Here is a 21044-nt window from a genome sequence, read left to right as displayed (position 1 = left end):
AGAAGGCAAGAAGAGGGTGCAGAGGGTTCAGATGCTAGAAGGGGAAGAATAAGGTGGCTAGAGGTAGTGGGAGAGGGGGAGAGCCGTATAGTGGCCCTTAGTTTATGGAGAATGTCCCTTCCAAGAAGGGGTACCTGGCAAGAGGGAATGAAAAGGAAAGAGTGAGCAAAAGGGAACCCGTCCAAGCTACAAGTGAGGAGTGGGGTTAACCTAGGACTGGAGGAGGTGTCATCAATTCCTATCACCATCACTGGGGAGGGCTGACTAGGTCCCGAGTAGGAGAGCAGGACAGAATAGGTAGCCCCTGTGTCCAGCAAGAAGGATATGGACTTACCCGCTACCTGGAGCATACCCCTGGGCTCGGCGTGGGTGAGTGGGGTGTGCGAGTCTGGGTGCCGTCAGTCGTCCTCCATACCCAGTAGTTGGAAAGCCGGACTCACCGTTTCAGTGTCTCCTCCACGTGGAGGCGCAGAGGACAGTCGGACTTCCAGTGGCCCATCATCTTACATTGAGGGCATGGCCGGGTGGGTTCCTTTGGATTAGGACAGTGACGGGCCCAGTGCCGCATTTGAAACAGGCTCCCGGAGGGCGGGAGGGGCGCGACTGTTTCCTCCTTTTTTTCTGATCTCCAGAGTTTGCCGGCCTCAGGGCAGCAACCAAGGTTTGGTTTGTAATTGGACTTTCTGCTGGAGTCTGGCTTGCCGTTTCTGTTCGGCAGCCTCCTCCCGGGTGTTAAAAACTTTAAAGGCCATTTTCACCAGGTCTGAGATGGGAGTTTGAGGACCCTCCTCCGCCTTTTTAAGTTTTTTCCGAATGTCTGGCGCCGACTGGGAAATACAATGGGTGGCCAGCACAGTCGCTCCCGCTGGGGAAGCCGGGTCTAAACGAGTACACTGAGTTAAGGCTTCCGTAAGCCTATTTAAGAACATGGCAGGGTTCTCATCGGGGTTCTGAACAATTTCTTGCAGTTTGTCATAATTGACCGCCTTGTTTGAGGCCGCCTTCATACCCGCCGGGAGGCATTGCTCCAAGCGGTTGTGGCGTCGGCGGCCATCTTGGCTGTCCTGATAATCCCACCCGGGATCCGCCGCCGGGACCGCGTGGGCGCCCACCCGCCTCGCGGCGGCCGTGGACCTGGTCCGCGTGTCCCCGCGCGCTGCCTGAATGCGCTCTCTCTCTTCAGGAGTGAGAGTCATGGTCTGCACCACATGGAGGTCGTGCCATGTGAAGTCATAGGCCTGAGATAAATATTGAAATTCTTTAATATAGTTATCTGGGTTGGCAGAAAAAGAGCCGTTTTCCAATCAGAGAGAGAGAGCTTGTAAAGAGAAAGGATCGTGAACGCGGACCACTCCCTCGACCCCTGCCACCTCCTGCAAGGGACAGACAAGGTCCAAAGGTGTCTGCTGAGACCGAGTCCGGGCAGCGATCGGAAGGGAAGTCGGAGGAGATGGGGGAGCCGGAGAGGAGGGAGTAGGAGGGACGGGGTTAGGTTCAGGGTAAGGGGGGTGTAGAGGAGCCGCTGGTCCCGAGCGGGTGGGAGGATGTGTGAGGTTTTCGGTTTCGGAAAGGGGAGAAGGGGAGTAAGAGTAGAGGTCCTTGGAATTGGTAGGAGGTATGTTAGGAGGTGCGGTACAGGCAAGCAGGACTTGGGTAGTCGAACATTGAGAGCAGAGGGAGGGACGAGAGCGCAGATCCCAAAAAGCTTGTATATAAGGAACCTCGAGCCACTTGCCTTGGCGTCTGCAAAGATTACGAAGAGCCATACGAATTTGGTAATCGAAAGTACCCTCTGGAGGCCACTGAGACTGATTGTCTAAGTGGTATTGAGGACAGGCTACAGTACAATAATGGATAAGATGTTGTCTCCTCAGGTCATGGGAATATCCCAAGACTTTAAAGTTAGCTACTAAGCAGCCCAATGGGGTTTTGGGGTCGAATTTGGATTGGGCACTTCCCATGATTCCTGCCTGGTAACCCAGAGACTGAAAACAGGCGTCCCTGTTTGCAGCTCTCAGGGTCACGGACAGAAACAGAGGTCACCGTGAGGATGAGGACGTCTCCTGATCCCCAGGGACCTGCGGAGAGCCACCCGGTGGCTCGGCAGAGGTGCCCTGGCGCGGCCGTGGCTTCAGGCAGGACCACTCGGAGGGAAGCACGGAATCAGGGGAACTTACCGGGCGTTTCCAGGCGCTGGGTTCAGTTAAGGTCCTGGTGGCGAGAGGAGAGAGGCTCCCCACCAACGTGGGGCCTTGATCTCCCCCCGGGTTTCGGCACCAAATGTTAGTTTTTTCCCAAATGAACGGCGGAGAAATTAAAAAAAAACAAAACAAAACGGCAGAGCCAGGCAGTAGGTTCAAGAGTGCTTTAATGGGGAGTGCTCCCGGGAGAGGTTCCATGAAGACTTGGAGGGGCTTGAATAGGGAAGTCGCGCCCAGGCAAACCGCAGGGGGTTCTATAAAGATATTTCGGCGGGAAGATGGGGGCAGGGTGGCATTCCAATTAGGGCAAGGGTTACAGGTCTTTGTAAGCTAAGTTAGGGTAAGGAGGTAAGGGTGTTGGCAGGAAGATGGAGGTAGGGCTTCATTCCAGTTAGGGCCAGGGTTACAGGTCTTTGTGTGCTAAGTTAGGGTAGGGCGGATAGGGCGGCAAGGCAGCCTTATTGGGAGGCTGCTGGCCTGGGGTCGCTGTTTTGAGGTCCCCAGTCTCGCCAGCCCAACAAATGATAGGGTGTGAGAGCCTCACACCTGCTGAAGCTTCATCACTACATTTTAGTGAGGTTTCCTGTTACTATTACTAATTTTCACACAATTGAATTTTTATTAAATCAGTCGTGACAAAAAGGAAGCATTTTCTATTAAGTGATAAACTTTTTTTTAAAGATTTTATTTATTTATTCATGAGAGAGAGAGAGGCAGAGACACAGAGGGAGAAACGGGCTCCATGCAGGAAGCCCAACGCAGAACTCAATCCTGGGTCTCCAGGACCACACCCTGGGCTGAAGGCGGCGCTAAACCACTGAATCACCCGGGCTGCCCAGTGATCGACTTTTTTACCTGGAAAGAATATGTTATTAAAATTAGTGATAATAAAAGCAAATGATTTATTGCATTTGAGAGATAAGGAGAATAAACACATTGGACTCTTCAAAGCGCCAATGGCTAACAATAAGTTCTGAAAGTGAATTTCATTTTATGGAGAATAATTTACAAAAGCTGCCTATTAAATACTGTATTGCATTACATTTAGGCACTGATTTTTTTGTACATTCTTTTATTGGATTTCGATTTGCCAACATATAGTATAACACCCAGTGCTCTCATCCTGTCAAGTGCCCCCCTCAGAAGGCACTGATTTTTTTTTTAAGATTTTATTTATTTATTTATTTATTTATTTATTTGACAGCACAAGAAGGGGGAGCGGGAGAAGGAGAAGCAGGCTCCTCGCTGAGCAGGGAGCCTGATGTGGGGCTTGATTCCAGGACCCTGGGATCATGACTTGAGCCAAAGGCAGATGCTTAACTGACTCAACCACCTAGGCATCGTGCTTTTTTTTAAAGGCATCATACTTTTAAGCACTAATTAAAACAAAAAACTTTAGCAAAATAAACTTATTTCAATTTAATTCTTAGCACTTTTATCATAAGTAATGCTATTCTTACAATCTGTATGATGGGAGAAATGGTAAGAAAAGAAGCAAGGGGAAAGGGAATGGTTCTGGCAAGTACAGAAAGTGCCCAACAACTAGAACTATCAGGATTTTCTGAAGGCAAGGTAATGGGTTCGTCGGGGTTTAATCATGTCAAATAAATACACCAGAGTCAGACTATCATATCAATAACAACATTAAAAAAAGACTAAAATAACTCATTGCTCAACATATAGTTGATGCTAGACTATAGCCACGTAAAGAAGACTAAAGTAAATTATATAATTAGTAAATTATATAAGTTAGTAAATTAGTATATTAGTAAATTATTTTTCTTTCCTAAAATTAAGCCTAGCTAGATGAAAATCTGGGAGGGAATTTTTTTTGGGGGGAGGGAATATTAAAGTAAAAATGAAACTCAAGCCATTAGAATTTTTCAAAAACAAGAAAAATAAAAATCACAAAATATCAATTTCATTGTTATCTAAATCAGAAAAAGTAAGTTTCAAGTACTGACTAAAGAGGGGCACCTGGGTGGCTCAGTGGTTGAGCATCTGCCTTCGGCTCAGGCCATGATCCTGGGGTCCCGGGATCGAGTCCCACATTGGGCTCCCTGCAAGGAGCCTGCTTCTCCCTCTGCCTGTGTCTCTGCCTCTTTCTCTGTGTGTCTCTCATGAATAAATAAAATCTTTGAAAAAAAAAAGGATTTTATCTCAGAGGAGCGAGGAGTGCGTCTTGTGCAAGGATATGAGGTTGCAGTGAAGGACACTGAAGGCCCATCTAGGCCTAGGGGCTGTGAGTTGGTGTAGCTCCTCAGGCTGCTGCCCCTGGGTCTCCAATGCCCTGTGGAACTCTACCCCCGGAGCACCATCCAGGCAGGTGGTGCAAACTGCTGGCTGAAAGATTCTTTGGACTTTGGGATTTTTGTTGTTATTATAATTTTCTTAATTTAGGAAAGATGGAAACTGAAAGGAAGAGTCAGGAAGCCCAAGTCTGCCTTCAGTTCACCCTCAGACAAAAAAAAAAAAAAATTAACAGTTCATTTGAGATCTATTTCACATACCCACAAAATTTACTCTTTTAAAAAGAATATAATCCTGTATTTTTATTTTAGTATATTCACCAACTTGTACAACCATCACAATTATTTAATTTTTGAATATTTTCATTACCCCAAAAAGAAACCCCACAACCATCAGCAGTCCTTCCCTTTTTTCCCCTCACCCAGTTCCTGGAACCACTTATCTATTTTCTGCCTCTGTGGATGTGATTGTTTAGGGCATTTTGTATAAATGCAATTGGAAAATATGTGACTAAAAATTTGAGTCTAACTTATTTCAGTTGGCATAATGTTTTCAAGGTTTTTCTATGTTGTAGATGTATCAGTATTTCTTGCTTTCTTATGGCTGAAAAATATTGCGTTGTATGGCTATCCCCTTATTTTATTTATCTTTTTGTCAGTTGATGGACGTTTGGATTGTTTCCACCGTGTTGCTCTTATGAGTAGTGCTGCTATGACCATTTGTGCACAGATTTTTCTGTGTAGGTGTCTTTTTTGTGTGTGTGTGTGTGTGTGTGTGTGTAGGTGTCTTTTCAGTTCTCTTGGACACAACCCAAGGAGTGGAATTGCTGGGTCACATAGTGACTCTGTGTTTAACATTATGAGGAATCATCAAACCATTTTCCAAAGCACTGACCCATTTGGATTCAGTCTTGACTCCTGTATTTCCACAGTTTATAGCATCCACTACAACTGGCCATGCTTTACAGCTCCTTGCCTGAAGACCCTTTTTCCTCACTAGATACCAGCTCCTTAAAAACAGGGATGAAGGGATCCCTGGGTGGCTCAGCGGTTTAGCGCCTGCCTTTGACCCAGGGCATGATCCTGGAGACCTGGGATTGAGTCCCACATTGAGTCCCACATCGGCCTCCCTGCATGGAGCCTGCTTCTCCCTCTGCCTGTGTCTCTGCCTCTCTCTCTCTTTGTGTGTCTCTCATGAATAAATAAATAAAATATTTAAAAAATAAACAGGGATGATTGCAACTTAATCCACTGCCATAACTATTTTGATATTCTCTGTCTCCATGTGAGTAAAATGGCAACAATTTACTGGAATTGATAGATAATATCCCTGGAAAAGTTTTGTATCATGAGAGTGATTTCTTAGTTTGGTCTGCCAGATGGCCCAAATAAATTATTTGTGCTTTTGGTTAGGGAGCAAGAAAAGAATATCCTAAAAACATTAATAGGGACACCTAGGTGGCTCAGTGGTTGAGCATCTGCCTTTGGCTAAGGTCGTGATCCCAGGGTTCTGGGATCGAGTCCTGCATCGGGCTACCCACAGGAACCTGCTTCTCCCTCTCCCTAGATCTCTGCCTCTCTCTGTGTGTCTCTCATGAATAAATAAATAAAATCTTAAAAAAAAAAAGGAGAAGAAAATCCTGGCAGTTTCTCTTTCATACTGATGAAGTTGGATTTCTCTCCTTTCCAATTAAGTTATAGTTATAAAATGAACTATGAGAGTGAAAAAGCAAGAATTTTTGTACATATGGATTTATTTTCTGTTATATACTTCCAGTTTTCTTCTTTAGAGTGCTCTGAACAGAGCTCTCCAGGAGTAAGTCATTCTCAGGTCCCCAGTTGTGGGTTGTCCCTGTGACTGTTGGCTCCACACTGGCTACCACGTTCTGCATTTCTTTCATTTGCTCTCATAGATTCTCTGAGAATACACTGTGCAGAGAATTGTTCAGTTTTGTATCCTGTATGAACATTTGTTCATTCTTCAATCTCTTGTTTTCCATACGCTTTCTTCTTTTGGATCTAATAACTAAAATGTAGACATAATGTTATTGAGATACTTAGGAATAGAGACAAAAGATATGAGGGGAAAACTTGGAAAAAATAAGGTATAAATAGAATTTTCAAGATATAATGAATGTTATTTGTCTGAAAAGGATGGTGGAAATTGAATTTTAAAATTATTTTCCCTCAAAAAAATGAAATTATTTTCTCACTTCTTATATACAGGCTTTATAAACACACCAGTTAAAAAAAAATGTCAGCTGATGAATGGATAAAGATGTGGTATATATAAACAATAGAATATTACTCAGCCATAAAAGGAAATGAAATCTTGCCATTTGCAATGTCATGGATGGAGCTAGAGAGTATTATGCTAAGTGAAGTAAGTCAGTCAGAGAAAGGCAAATATCATGATTTTACTTGTGTGTAATTTTTAAAAAGATTTTATTTATTTATTCATGAGAGACACACAGAGAGAGGCAGAGACATACACAGAGACATACGCAGAGAGAGAAGCACACTCCTCACAGGGAACCCAATGCAGGACTCGATCCCTGGACCAGGATCATGCTCTGGGCCAAAGGCAGACACTCAACTGCTGAGCCACCCAAGCATCCCACTTGTGTGTAATTTAAGAAACAAAATAAATGAGCAAAGGTGGGAAAAAGAGAGTGAGGCAATCCAAGAAACAGACTCTTAACCATAGAGAACAAACTGTTGATTATCAGACGGGAGGGGGTGGGAGGACCAGGAAATAGCTGATGGGGATGAAGGAGTGCACTTGTGATGAGCATCAGGTGTTGTATGGAAGTGCTGAATCACTATATTATACAATTTAAACTAATATTACACTGTATGTTAACTCACTGGAAAATAAAAAGTTTTTTTTTTAAATGCAGAAAAGTTATACTTCAATGTAAAGAAAAGACATTGAAAAAATATTTCCTAATGGTAAACTAGGGGCTTGCATCAGTAAGCACTGCTGATCACTGTGTTCCTGGCCTCTAGCCTTTCTCTGACCATCTGTGTCTGGGGATGTCAGAGAGGAGATCCATACCAGGAATGCCTCCATGGTTGAATCAGACACCACACTCTACATATTTTTGCTGTAGAATTTTTTAAATTGAGAATCCAAGAATCTCAGAACTTCTATAAAATCAGGTGTATATGAACACACATCCTGCCTTCTCCTCACAAAAACTTGCAGGCGTGGTGAGCATCTCTCACACAAGGGTCTGTTTTCTGGGCCTGGATCCTGTTTCCACATCAGAGGGAGGCCAACTGTGACAGAGAGACACCTGTCTGTGTTCTAGACTCAGGAATAACACCACACTGTAAAGTGTGTTAAAGGGAAATGTGTAGTCTGGGGAAAGTTTTGTCCCCTGAACTCTGCTTCTGGTCCTTGGAATTACCTCACAAAAGGGACCAAGCAACTCGTGGCTGTTTGCTCTCTGTGTAATGTGATGAAAACAGTTCATTTCTGTAGGTCTGACTGTAAACATTTGCTTTTATTACCTCAAACTCCATTAAGTCTCTCCTAGCTTTGTCTTTGAAAAACAAACCATCAAATCCAGCTCAGTTTTCATGTGACTCTGCATCTGACATGATAAACTGGTGGGTTAATTACCTGAGTGAATGAACTTTTCCAGCTCTTTCTCATTCTCTGGAAGTAGGTAGGTGGACTCATCCTGGCTCTCATCCTCAGAGACCTCGTCCTCATCTTCCAGAAATGGTATCCTGACATTGTTATAAAGCCACACCAGTTGCTGTCTTTCCTCAGCCTGGACCAGCCGACTGGAGAATAATGTGGATGAATTTAAGAGCACAATTTTCACGGTAAATCATTACATCTTAATCCTGTGATCTTCAACTGGAAACAAGTCACTGGTACATGGTGGTAGTCAGGGGAGGGAGGCAGAAGCAGATTGGGCTCTGGTGTGTACTGATAGGAAGAAGATGGGCAAGGATGCCCAATGTGGCTCAGGGCCAGCATTAGATGAGGGGAATAGGAACTCATGGGGGGCACAAAATAATATAAGAATATAATAATGTCTTCTTTTTAGGCTAAATAATATCTTTTTTAAAAAGATTTATTTATTTATTTATTCATGATAAACACACACACACACACACACACACACACACACACACACACACACGGCGGGGCGGGGGGCGGAGACACAGGCAGAGGGAGAAGCAGGCTCCATGCCGGGAGCCCGATGTGGGACTCGATCCCGGGACTCCAGGATCATACCCTGGGCCAAATGCAGGTGCCAAACCGCCAAGCCACCCAGGGATCCCTAGGCTAAATAATATCTTAATGCAATATTTTACAAAAGAAAAATGAATGCCAAGAAATCCACGATGAACAAAATATCAACATTTTAAATAAAGTCCATCTAGGTATTACTGATTTTTCCTTTTGCTCACCCTCTGAAATAGCTTGACCTGGCACTGTTACTGATCCTGTATTTAAAATGGTGGTATTTTGTTCATTGTGGATATTTTGTTAAATAAATTTAGATTTTATAAAATATTGCCTTCAAATATTATTCATTTTGGGGCACCTGGGTGGCCCAGTTGGTTAGGCATCTGCCTTCAGCTTAGGTCATGATTCCAGTTCCTAGGATCATGCCCCACATTGGGCTCCCTGCTCCATGGGAAGCCAGCTTCTTCCTCTCCCTCTGTTGCTCCCCTTGGTTGTGCTATCAAATAAATAAATAAAATCTTTAAAATAAAATAAAATACTATTCATCTTGATGACTGAGTTTTTTGGCACCCTCTTAAATTTTGTACCTGAGGTAGGTGCCTTGCTCACCCCACCCCAGATTAAGCCCTGGAAGTGGATTTTCAAGCAGCTATGTGAAAAGGGGTAATAGAATGCTTTCCTTTTTCCTAACATACATACCTTCCTTTTTTTTTTTTAATACCTTCCTAATTCTGTTTGATGTATGTAATTAGGAAGAACTAGGCTGATCCTAAACATCATTAAGAATAATTACCTGGGGATCCCTGGGTGGCGCAGTGGTTCAGCGCCTGCCTTTGGCCCAGGGCGCCATCCTGGAGACCAGGGATCGAATCCCACCTTGGGCTCCCGGTGCATGGAGCCTGCTTCTCCCTCTGCTTATGTCTCTGCCTCTCTCTCTCTCTCTCTCTCTCTCTATCATAAATAAATTTTAAAAAATTAAAAAAAAAGAATAATTACCCAAGGGACGCCTGGGTGGCTTAGCAGTTAAGCATCTGCCTTCCAGCTCAGGCTGTGATCCCGGGGTCCCAGGATCAAGTCCCACATTGGGCTACCTGCATAGAGCCTGCTTCTTTCTCTGCCTCTCTCTCTCTGTGTCTCTAATGAATAAATAAATAAATAAATAAAATCTTAAAAAAGAAAAAAAGAATAGGGCAGCCCGGCTGGATCAGTGGTTTAGCGCCTGCCTTTGGCCCAGGGCGTGATTCTGGAGTCCTGGGATCGAGTCCCATGTCAGGCTTCCTGCATGGAGCCTGCTTTTCCCTCTGCCTGTGTCTCTGCATCTCTCTCTCTCTCTCTGTCTCTCTCATGAATAAATAAAATAAATAAATAAAATCTTAAAAAAAAGAGTAATTACCCAAATCCTGGTCTTGTCCCAATGTCTTTATTACAATTGCAAGATGTGCCAAAAAAAAAAAAAACTCAGTAATGATGGTAAATATTGTAGCTCAATACCTTAAATTGAAATGAATGAAAAAAAATCTGTGATAAACCAAATATCAAAATTTCAAATAAACATAGGATCCAATAGTGCTATGATGAACCATATGGGAACCTGGGTCAAAAGAAAAACGTGAGCCCCTTATATATGTTTTTATATTTTTTTAATTTTTATATTTTTAAAGATTTTATTTATTCATGAAAGAGAGAGAGGCAGAGACATAGACAGAGGGAAAAGCAGGCTCCTTGCAGGAAGCCTGATGTGGGACTCAATCCCCAGATGGGGATCCCGCCCTGAGCCAAAGGCAGATGCTCAATCACTGAGCCACCCAGGGGTCTCTTATGTAATTTTTTTAGATTTATTTACTTAGGGTTGTATGGGTCGTTCACTTGCTTAAGCATCTGCCTTCATTTCAGGTCATGATCCCAGGGTCTTAGGGTTGAGCCAGGATCAGTCTCCCTACTTAGTGGGGAGTCTATTTCTCCTTCTGGGTCTGCCCCTCCCCTGCTCCTCCCTACTCCTGCTCTCTATGGCTCTCTCTCTCAAATAAATAAACAGAATCCTTTTAAAAATTTGTTTAAAGGGGTGCTTGGGTGGCTCAGTTGTTGATCATCTGCCTTTGGCTCAGGTTATGATTCTGGGGTCCTGGGATTGAGTTCCATATTAGGCTTGCCACAGGGAGCCTGCTTTTCCCTCTGCCTATGTCTCTGCCTCTCTCTGTGTGTCTCTCATGAATAAATAAATAAAACCTAAAAAATACAATTTGTTTTAAGATTTATTTATTTATTTCAGAGATGGGGTGGGGTCTGGAGGGGCAGAGGGAAAGGGAAGGAGAGTCCCAAGCTGACTCTGGCTGAGTGTGGAGCTCCAGGTGGGGCTTGATCCCCCAACCCTGAGATTATGACCTCAGCCAAAACCAAGAGTCCAACACCCAACCAACCAACTGTGCCACCCAGGTGCCCCATGTTTTTTATGTATTAAGTAGTTATTTTTTTCCAAAACATTAAAGAAGTTGATAATGTATTACCAATTTGAAAAGTAGCATATCAAAATTCACCTTAAGTTTAAATATTTTATCTATACCAGAAACAGAATTTATTATTATTTTACTTTCCTGGTTTAAATGAAAGCAAACTTACCAATAGTATTTTATTTCTTTTTTTAAAAATTTTATTTATTTATTCATGAGAGACACACGGAAAGAGAGGGAGACAGAGACACAGGCAGAGGGATAAGCAGGCTCTGTGCGGGGAGCCTGACATGGGACTGGATCCCAGGTCTCCAGGATCACACCCTGGGCTGCAGGCAGCACTAAACCGCTGCACTACCGGGGTTGCCCAACAATAGTATTTTCAAAATCTATTCCTGGGGCAGCCTGGGTGGCTCAGGGGTTTAGCACCGCCTTCAGCCCAGGGCGTGATCCTGGAGACCTGGGATCGAGTCCCACGTCGGGCTCCCTACATGGAGCCTGCTTCTCCTTCTACCTGTGTCTCTGTCTCTCTCTCTCTCTGTCTCTCTCTCTCTCTCTCGGTCTCTCATGAATAAATAAATTAAAAACTCTTAAAAAATCTATTCCTGGAAAAAATTAAGCACTAGAAATTACATTGAATCATGTACTTTGGGGGATATATTTTTCCTTTTGCCTCATGCTCTAAAATAGCTTGATGTGGCCCTATGAGTAACACAAATATAAAAGCTGTTGAGAGTTGACATTAGCTCAGCAACATAACTGGGCATTGCAAGTCCCAGAGGATTTTTTAGTGAATAATATTAGAAAACTCTCTCTATATTAACATCATTGTCTATACTAATGAAAATAAACTGAAAATGCAGCTACATAAATAGAGTGAAAGATCACCATGTTATATATCTCAGAACTAAACACGCTAGTTACACCCTCTCATTTGTAAAATGTCTTCAATTTTACCTTTAATCTTATTTGCCTTTATTGGACATACTCAAAGGTGGTCCTAAAATGAGTATCTTAAAAAATACCCCATACACGCCAACATATTCCTTGTGTTCATGCTCAATTCCAATAGATCAAATAATGTATTACTTCCGCAAGCTGTTTCTGATGGGATATAACAGAATCCTGGCACTGAATCTTGGAGAAGGAATCAGTATATCATTCTGGTCAGAATAGCATAAATTCAGAGTCTGCATTTTGTCTAATACTAACTCTAAATGATCACATCATTTGAAAGAGCTTGACCACAAACTTTATTTGTGCAAACAAGATGAAGTATCTTCCCCAAATGCTACTGTTTTCCCAGATAATAACAAATGTCTACTGAAAAGAGAGCAGTCACAATTTTTCTGCTTTGCCTTAGATTCCTGTCAAAGTATCAAGCTCACTTTAGAACATCACCTTTTGGAAGGATGGAAGCATCTTAGTGGCTTTCAAACATTTTGACTATGATCCACAATAGGAAATACATTTTGCCTCATAACTGTGTATTTGTCTGTCTGAAAAGTTAAAAATCAGCATTTACATTAATACATGTAATGCTTTCTAATATTTTCTATCCTACTAAGTTGTATTCTGTCCTATTTATTTATTATTTTTTTCTATTTATTTTTTTAAATTTATATTATGACCCAACATGAGTACGGTCCATATTCTGAAAAATGCTAGTGTGGAAATTTAGAAAGACTATAAAAATTTAGTGATTATAAGAATCATCATTATTACCATTGTCGATACTAAATAATCTAGTTAGTTTGTTATGTCTTACTTGAGGATGGTAAATGATACTTAGTATATACTTACTATATCACATAGGAAATAGTAATTCCACATATCAGGGCAATGCTGAAGGCTACGCACGCAATTACAATTACTTGAACAAGAGCAGATCTGTGTGGAATCAGTGCTGAAAATGGAAAGAAAAGTTCTCATAAAATTTCATTTCACTTATGTCTATCAGTCAATAGATTTGTTAATCATATTGTTATTCCAAAAGGGGATGGGAGACAAAATCAGAAGTACCATAAAAGATAGCATCCTTGATTTTTAAAAATATGGAGGCTAGATTGCACAGCCCGTGTGAACAGATATAATTAGAATTCCCGTGTAATCTCTAACTCCCTTTGCTTCCTCTGCCTCTTGTCCTTTGTCAAAGCCCTTTTTCACTCTGTAGAGACACAGGATCTCTGGCTCTGTATAGCAGCACCTGCCATCTCTGTAGCTGAAAGGAGAGTGGTTTTTAAAAAACTTTTATTTATTTATTTATTCATGAGAGACACAGAGAGAGGCAGAGACATAGGCAGAAGGAGAAACAGGCTCCCTGGGGAGCCTGATGCAGGGCTTGATCCCAGGTCCCCAGGATCACAACCTGAGCCAAAGGCAGCCGCTCAACCACTGAGCCATCCAGGCACCCTGGAGAGTGGCTTTAGTTTGACAATTCACATGTTTCTTTGATGGTCTCAGGGTGTGCAGTGCTGTGCTGAAAGGGTGTTAGAAATCAAGAATGCCATTCCAGGAACCTGCATTCCAGGTGTCGGTGTTCAGGGGTGTCGAATGTGCCTTAAAACTCTGGTTGTTCTTTATAGGGCTAGGTGTATCACCCTTCCCATTACCTGAAATTAAAAAAAAATAACCAGAGAGTTATCATTCATATCATTTAATTTTAATTTTAAATGAAAGAACAACTGGCAAAGTAAGTACATTATTCAGCCACTTGTAAAATCTGACACATTGAGGTGATCTTTGTCCTGCACTTGGCCTTCCCTCTCTCTGGCGCAGAAGGAGTTCTGCAACTAAACTAAAAACTTCCCTGAAGTTCACCCATCAATGAGGGTCAGGTGAGCATGATGAAAAGAACCTGAGCTATGAAAAGGCTAGTGGTATAAAATGCATAATTGTAGACCACAGGCGTGGAGAATGTGGGTGTTCACTCTATGATTTTTTTCTACTCTCCTATGTGCTTTCAGGTTTTCCCAATGAAATACTGGGGCAGAGAGAAAAAATGAGTTACAGAAGATATCAATATGGCCTCTGGGTTTGACCCTGGGAAGGTCATTGGAAGAACGGACTCAGGCAGTGCTAACAATGTGGTGGAGTTGCCCTAGTGACTTTAACAGTTCAACAGAGGACAGGAGGAAAGGAATTGAAGACAGTAGTTTTAGAAACTCTTGAGGAACTTAGTGTTGTGGGGGAGCAGTCAGGGCATATTCCAGAAGAGCTTATGGGATCAAGAGATGGGTTTTGCTTTCTAAGATGAGAGAATTGACAGTACATTCATAGGAGAATGGGAGTGATACTCTAAGTTGTGATACTACAGGAAATGGGGAGAGAATTGCCAGTAGCACCTGTGAGTTGGCAGAAATGGATACTGGCTCACTGGCTGGGGCCATCCTTGCCCTGGAAAGGAAGGAAGGCAGAGAACAACGGTGCAATTGCAGGTAGATGGGGGAAGGGAGATGCAGATACTCTCTTTTGACAGCTTGTATGTTGCCAGTGATGGAAGAAACAAGGGTGAGAGTAAGGTAAACATGTTGGGGGTTGTGCTGAACAAGAAAAATAGATGTGAAAGTCATCAAGAAGAAAAGGAGAATAAGTGGGTTAGAGAAATGAGAAACATTTTTAAAAAAGATTTACTCATTTATCTGAGAGAGTGGGCATGGGGGAAGGGGCAGAGGGAGAGAGAATCTCTAGCAGAATCCCTACTGGGCGCAGAGCCCAAAGAAGGACTCAATCTCATGATCCTGAGATCATGACCTGAGCTGAAATCAAGAGTCAAATAATTAACTAACTGCACCATCCAGGCACCCTGAGAAACACTTTTTAATAAAATCTCCTAGAAATGAAACTTCTGTGTATATTGACTATATTTTCTTATTTTCTGTATTTTTAAGTTATTTTGTTTTTAAGTAATCTCTACACCCAACATATGAGTTGCTTGAGACCAAAGTTGCACACTCCACTGACTGAGCCAGTCAGGCTTCCTATTTTCTATGTTTTTGAAACTTTGGTATTTGAGGGTTTGATCCTGGACAGACTGTCCCTCCCAGGGCTATTTCCTACAAATCTCAAACAACTCCCCTGTGAGCATGCCTTTGATATAAACCATCCAATCCAGAGCCCACACTCCTAACTACCTCTCATGCACGAAGCCAATGTTCCCCCTGCCCTAAATTATCCCAGGGCCAGGTGCTGGACAACTAGAAACCACTCCTATAGCCCAGAACCCACCATAATCATTCCAATTCTCCACTACTCAGTGTACCTACCCACGTCACCCATTCCTTCCCTTGAAAACACCAATAAAAACTCGGGGCCATGCTCTTCCCTCTCATCCCTCTGCTTCCTGCTTCTAGAAATCTGTGAGTATAATGTTCTTCCTTCATGAACAATAATTTCCACATCTGTATGTCTTATCATACCTGATTAAAAATAAATCTCAGGTATATTTCAATACTCTGGGCCAAAAAGTATATACATTCTTTTTATTTTAAGAATAGTCAATGGCCCTTTATAGAAGTTGCACTTGTTCCTAGCCTACACACCAGATATGAGATTATATACACTTGAAACTAACAGGATACTATGTTAATTATACTTCAATTAAAAAAAATGTTAGATTAGGGGCGCCTGGGTGTCTCAGTTGGCTAAGCATCTGACTTTTGATTTTGCTCAGGTCTTGATCTCAGGGTCATGAGTTCAAGCCCCACATTGGGCTCCACACTGGGCATGGAGCCTACTTAAAGAGAGAGAGAGAGAGAAAGAGAGAGAGAGAGAGAGAGAGAGAGATAGAGAGAGATTGTATTTCCCAACTCCTTTGCCAGTTTTTTAATGAAATATTCTGTCTACTTTCAACATGATAGCTGAAAACTGGAATGAATATTTCCTTTATTATGAATTAAGCTTCTTTCCATATAACCAAGCACTAAGAATTACAGAGAAAATTGAGTCTTCAATAATCTAAAACAATTCTGTCCTCTATCTCCATATTGGAACCTGCACTTGGGACCCAAAGCTCAGGCACCTCGGAGGTTTCTCTAGTGGAAGCTCACAGCACAAGTTGGTTTCAAGGTAAAGATTAGAATCCCAGGTCTCTTGGCTTTGGCAGTATGGGGGTGAACAGGCAAGTGAAATATTCATAGCTAAGCTTTAAAAAAATCAATAATGTGTCCAGGATTGCTGGATGTATTAATTGTGTTTTTAAGATTCTCTGTATTTCCTGATTCTTTGACATGTGCTATTTCCTAATCTTCTCTGAGTGGCATCATGCCTGAATCAACCACCCAGGGGGACTCCTTTTTCTAATTTGCATAAAGGGCTGTACAAATTAGTGATGAGCACTGTGGGGGTGTCCTCTGGAGCCATACACCACAACAGCTTTGGGAATGTCCCTGAATCCCCACCACCCTCCCAGATCCCTTGACTTACCATGATGCCTTGGGAATTGGTTGGGCATAGTAGATCTCGGAGCTAGAAGGCCATTCAAAGGAATCAGAGAGAAGAGACAAGTTTAAGATAGATTTAGGAAAATAAAGAAATAACTTGGTATTAGACAAGGGGACCTAATAGCTAAGATGGTAAATGCTGTTAATAAATTTATTACAATGCCTCATTGAAATATGTGATTTAATTTGCAATTTCTTTTGTTTGCATCTAGTGTATCCTTTTATGAATACAGAGTGTAAGAACATAATGCATTTGGCTTCTGGTCTGTTTTTGCAGTCACATGAGCTGGTTGAGGACCTCACAGATTTGAAGGGGTCTGTGGCAAAAGGTCAGAGAGCCAGTGCCAGGGAGGGCCCCATGGCAGTATCCTTTCTTCCTACAGAAATTAGATGCTATTATATTGTGCAGATAGCATTTCCCTTGTACAGAATAGAGGTTGTTTATAACTACCACATATCTTCACAAAGAGTTGGGGCCTGACTTCACCAACTGTCAAGGTCAGTTTCTCTGTTTTAGATACACAGAGTTTCAGGACTCAGAGTGCAAATCACAGAAGGCAGATGATGATAAAGAACATTTTACACTTGCAAGGCATCCGTATCTGGATTCATATGGGTCCACCACCAAAACATGCCTCAAATTACAATTAAAGTCATAGAGACACATTCAAATGATCCTGATGTGGTCTCAGTTTCTGTGTGTGCTAAGTGAAATGAAAGAGAAGCCTGGCAATTTCTTTTTTTTAAGATTTATTTATTTATTCATGAGAGAGAGAGAGAGAGAGAGAGAGAGAGAGAAGCAGGGACACAGGCAGAGGGAGAAGCAGGCTCCATGCAGGGAGCCCGATGTGGGACTCGATCCTGGGACTCCAGGATCACGCCCTGGGCCGAAGGCAGACGCTCAACCACTGAGCCACCCAGGCACCCCTAAAAGAAAGCACAGCTTACAGAGAGAGAATAATATAGGATTAATTTCCAAGCAATGCTTATGTAATTATATTATTGTATAGACCATGCTACTAACAAATACACAAAAAAAAGACACATTGGTATAGCAAATAGGAGGACCCCAGACTTTGGTTCTCATTTCACCAAATGAGTAATATAATGACTTACCTCTGGGTCTTGAAGTAAGTCCTTTCTGCTTAGTGACATTTGCGGATGTTTGTAGCTGTTTGTAGCCTTGAAAAGAAAACTCATAGCAGTGAAATGTCATTACCCCTTTTTATTTCCCATGAACTAGTAAAAACGATAGTTGAAGCTACTCATTAAGTCTGTTGCTAGTTCAACTGGTTTGAACTCACCTCCATAAGGCAAGCATAAAAGAATTGGATATTCCATTAAAAACAAAACTAGAATGGTGAAAGAACTTCTAACTTTGTCCATCACTCCAAAACTGTTAGTCTTTTATCATATGAATGAAAGGAAATATTTAGCTATAGTGCAGTATCTGCCCTCTATTTATCTGAGGAACTAAGAAAATGTTCCCTACGGAATGTTTGGGTTCTGACTTGGAGTTACCAGTGTGAGGTCAGCTCAAGTTGCCACCTGGATTTCCTTCACAGAACCTCATCAGCCAATGGGGAGATTAATGGGATGGGGTGTGGGAGGAGGCTCATCTGTGGATACAGATAAGAATGAAGCCAGGGCCCAGCCCTCAGTGAGTGTATAGACTAGTAAAGAGGCAATGAAGATTAATTATAATCCAGTGAGACACATAAAAGGCAAATAGAGAACACAGTAGGGCTCTGTATTCAGATGCCTGAATTCTAGTCCTAATTTCTGGCTTCCTAGACATTTCTGCTTGATCAGGTTACTTAACCCCTGAGCTTTCGTTCCCTTAGGTGTAAAATAGGAGGAAGAAATAGCACCTACCTCACAGGGTTATAATAATCTTTATTTTTAAAAAAGATTTTCTTTATTTATTCATGAGAGACACACAGAGAGAGAGAGGGGGGCAGAGACACAGGCAGAGGGAGAAGCAGGCTCCCTGCAAGGGGACTGATGTGGGACTCGATCCCAGATCCCGGGATCATGACCTGAGCCAAAGACAGATGCTCAATCACTGAGCCACCCAGGTTCCCAATCACTGAGCCACCCAGGTTCCCCATAATAATGTTTAAATAATATAATCCACGCAAAGCTCAAACATAGTGTTGGCACTGAATGTTAGTTCCTATTGTAAAATGGAAGAGTAACTGCAAAAAAGCAATTCAGTACACCTCCACTGTCAGGGTACTGTTCAGAAGCCCAGACCCCAGGGGTCGCCTCCAGAAGTTTCTTTAAAAGAGATTAATTGGGGCACCTGGGTGGCTCAGTGGTTGAGCATCTGCCTTTGGCTCAGGGCGTGATCCCAGGTCCTGGGATCCAGCCCTGCATTGGGCTCCTCGCAGGGAGCCTGCTTCTCCCTCTGCCTACTCTCCGCCTCTCTGTGTCTCTCGTGAATAAATAAATAAAATCTATAACTAACTAACTAACTAACTAACTAAATAAATAAATAAAATTAATGGAATCATCTCAAAATGTAGACACAGGATTGAAAAGATACAGCATAGAAGAAGGCTGTCCCTTGTATTTGTCCTTTGTCCATCCAGTAGTTCTCAAAACTTCCAAGGTAGGTTTCAAGTCACTTCTACCAATCATAATAACAGATTAGATCTTCCAATGCTTGTAAAACCCCCTCAGATTAGAAACTGTTTCCACTTGCACGGTACACCAAAGGCCAACTATCCTTTCTTTCTTTTTTAAAGATTTATTTATTTACTTTAGATAGGAGAGGGAGGGGCAGAGGAAGAGGGAGAGAGATTCTTGAGCAACACTTTCTTGTGATGGGAATTTTTAAGATCCACTTTCTTAGCAACTATAGTATTACACAATATAATATTAACTTTAGTCACTATGCTGTATATTACATCCCTATGACTTATTTTATAACTGGAAGTTTGTACCTTTTACCCCCTTCATCTTATTTCACTATACCGTAAATTTTGAAACTTCATATTTTCCTGTTGCCTCAACATCCACACAGGCTCTGAGCACCTCACTCAGGTGACCAGGTTACCTAAGTGATAAGTCTGGTCCCTGCTACAGGTTCCCCTTTGCTCTCCCCTGAACACGACCTATCAATATTCAAATGTATCAATGATATCCTCTCCCACCTATTCTTATGTACTCCATCCTGGCCCCCAATAAAGGTACTTGCCCATGGATATTCACCTTCTGCTCCCCACCTGCTTCATTGAGCTCACTCTCTAGGTGACCCCGCTGTGCAGCCCCTCATGGGGTGCAGTTGACTCCTGGTGTTATAATTCTATGGGTTTGTTATAATTCTATGGGTTTGAGAACCTATAATTCTATGGGTTATAATTCTATGGATTATAATTCTATAATTCATGGGTTGAAATATATCATTAGATTTATCCAAACTGTAGTATCATACAGAATAGCTGCACTGCTCTAAAAATCTTTCCTAGAGATCCCTGGGTGGCTCAGTGGTTTAGCGCCTACCTTTGACCCAGGGCGCGATCCTGGAGTCCGGGGATCGAGTCCCACGTCGGGCTCCCAGCATGGAGCCTGCTTCTCCCTCCTCCTGTGTCTCTGCCTCTCTCTCTATATATATATCTATCATAAATGAATAAATAAATCTTTAAAAAATAAAAAAATAAAAACCTTTCCAACTCCACCTGTTCATTTCTCCCTCCACTCTCTTCCTGGCAATCACCAGTCTTTTTACTGTTTCCATAATTTTGCATTTTCCAAAATGTCATATAGTTGGAATCCTATAGTATGAAGTCTTTTCAGATTGGGTTCTTTCACTCACTAATATGTATTTGAGGTTCTTCCACGTCTTTTCATGGCTTGATAGCTCATTTCTTTTTATTTTTTTTAAATTTTTTTTATTTATTTATGATAGTCACACAGGGAGAGAGAGAGAGAGGCAGAGACATAGGCAGAGGGAGAAGCAGGCTCCATGCACCGGGAGCCTGACGTGGGATTCGATCCCGGGTCTCCAGGATCACGCCCTGGGCCAAAGGCAGGCGCCAAACCGCTGCGCCACCCAGGGATCCCTCATTTCTTTTTAAAAGCTATTATTTTGGAGGATCCCTGGGTGGCCTGGCGGTTTGGCGCCTGCCTTTGGCCCAGGGCGTGATCCTGGAGTATCCGGATCGAGTCCCACGTCAGGCTCCTGGCATGGTGCCTGCTTCTCCCTCTGCCTGTGTCTCTGCCTCTCTCTCTCTCTCTCTCTCTCTCTCTCTCTCTCTCTCATGAATAAATAAATAAAATCTTTAAATAAAAATAAAAGCTATTATTTTGGATAATTAGTTTGGATGTTCTTCAGTCCGCAGATTAGTGAAAACTCACATTTCTACATTACTGGGTCTACTCATGCAGGAAGCACTTGGATTGTATCTCGTAATCATTCACATTTTCATTTATAGCTCTTGAAAATATATGTAAATTTATTGCCACAGGTTTCCGTTCTTTTCATTTCCCCT

The 21044-nt window shown here is 42.3% G+C and overlaps 1 protein-coding gene across 2 annotated transcripts; it reads right to left on the bottom strand.

Annotated features, from left to right (window-relative positions):
• Nucleotides 1–6183: 6183 nt before the first annotated feature.
• Nucleotides 6184–20588, bottom strand: C1H19orf18 (chromosome 1 C19orf18 homolog). 2 transcript variants are annotated; one of them, XM_072842677.1, is made up of 7 exons: nt 20056–20588; nt 17665–17730; nt 16532–16573; nt 13627–13719; nt 12911–13013; nt 8079–8245; nt 6184–6476 (listed from the first exon to the last, which is right to left on the bottom strand). In XM_072842677.1, exons 1-7 carry the CDS (start codon nt 20174–20176, stop codon nt 6358–6360), a joined length of 711 nt encoding a protein of 236 aa, XP_072698778.1. In that variant the 5' UTR covers nt 20177–20588; the 3' UTR covers nt 6184–6357. The 2 variants fall into 2 exon arrangements, with proteins under 2 accessions (XP_072698778.1, XP_072698782.1); XM_072842681.1 differs by lacking the exon at nt 20056–20588 and adding an exon at nt 17853–18862 and having other exon boundaries at nt 6186–6476.
• Between the last annotated feature and the right edge of the window lie 456 nt (nt 20589–21044).

Source organism: Canis lupus, chromosome 1 (genome assembly GCF_048164855.1).
Source record: "Canis lupus baileyi chromosome 1, mCanLup2.hap1, whole genome shotgun sequence".
NCBI lineage: Eukaryota > Metazoa > Chordata > Mammalia > Carnivora > Canidae > Canis > Canis lupus.
The sequence above is the reverse complement of the archived record's forward strand: the minus strand, read 5'-3'. Positions and strand labels throughout refer to the sequence as shown.

Coding starts and splice junctions, on each gene's coding strand:
- C1H19orf18 (XM_072842677.1), bottom strand. CDS start 20,176: ATGATAGATATATATATAGAGAGAGAGGCAGAGACACAGGAGGAGGGA. Junction 13,720..16,531: donor CCAATTCCCAAGGCATCATG/GTAAGTCAAGGG, acceptor TTTTAATTTCAG/GTAATGGGAAGGGTGATACA. Junction 6,477..8,078: donor GGAAAAGTTCATTCACTCAG/GTAATTAACCCA, acceptor TCTACATTTTAG/TTATTAGATCCAAAAGAAGA.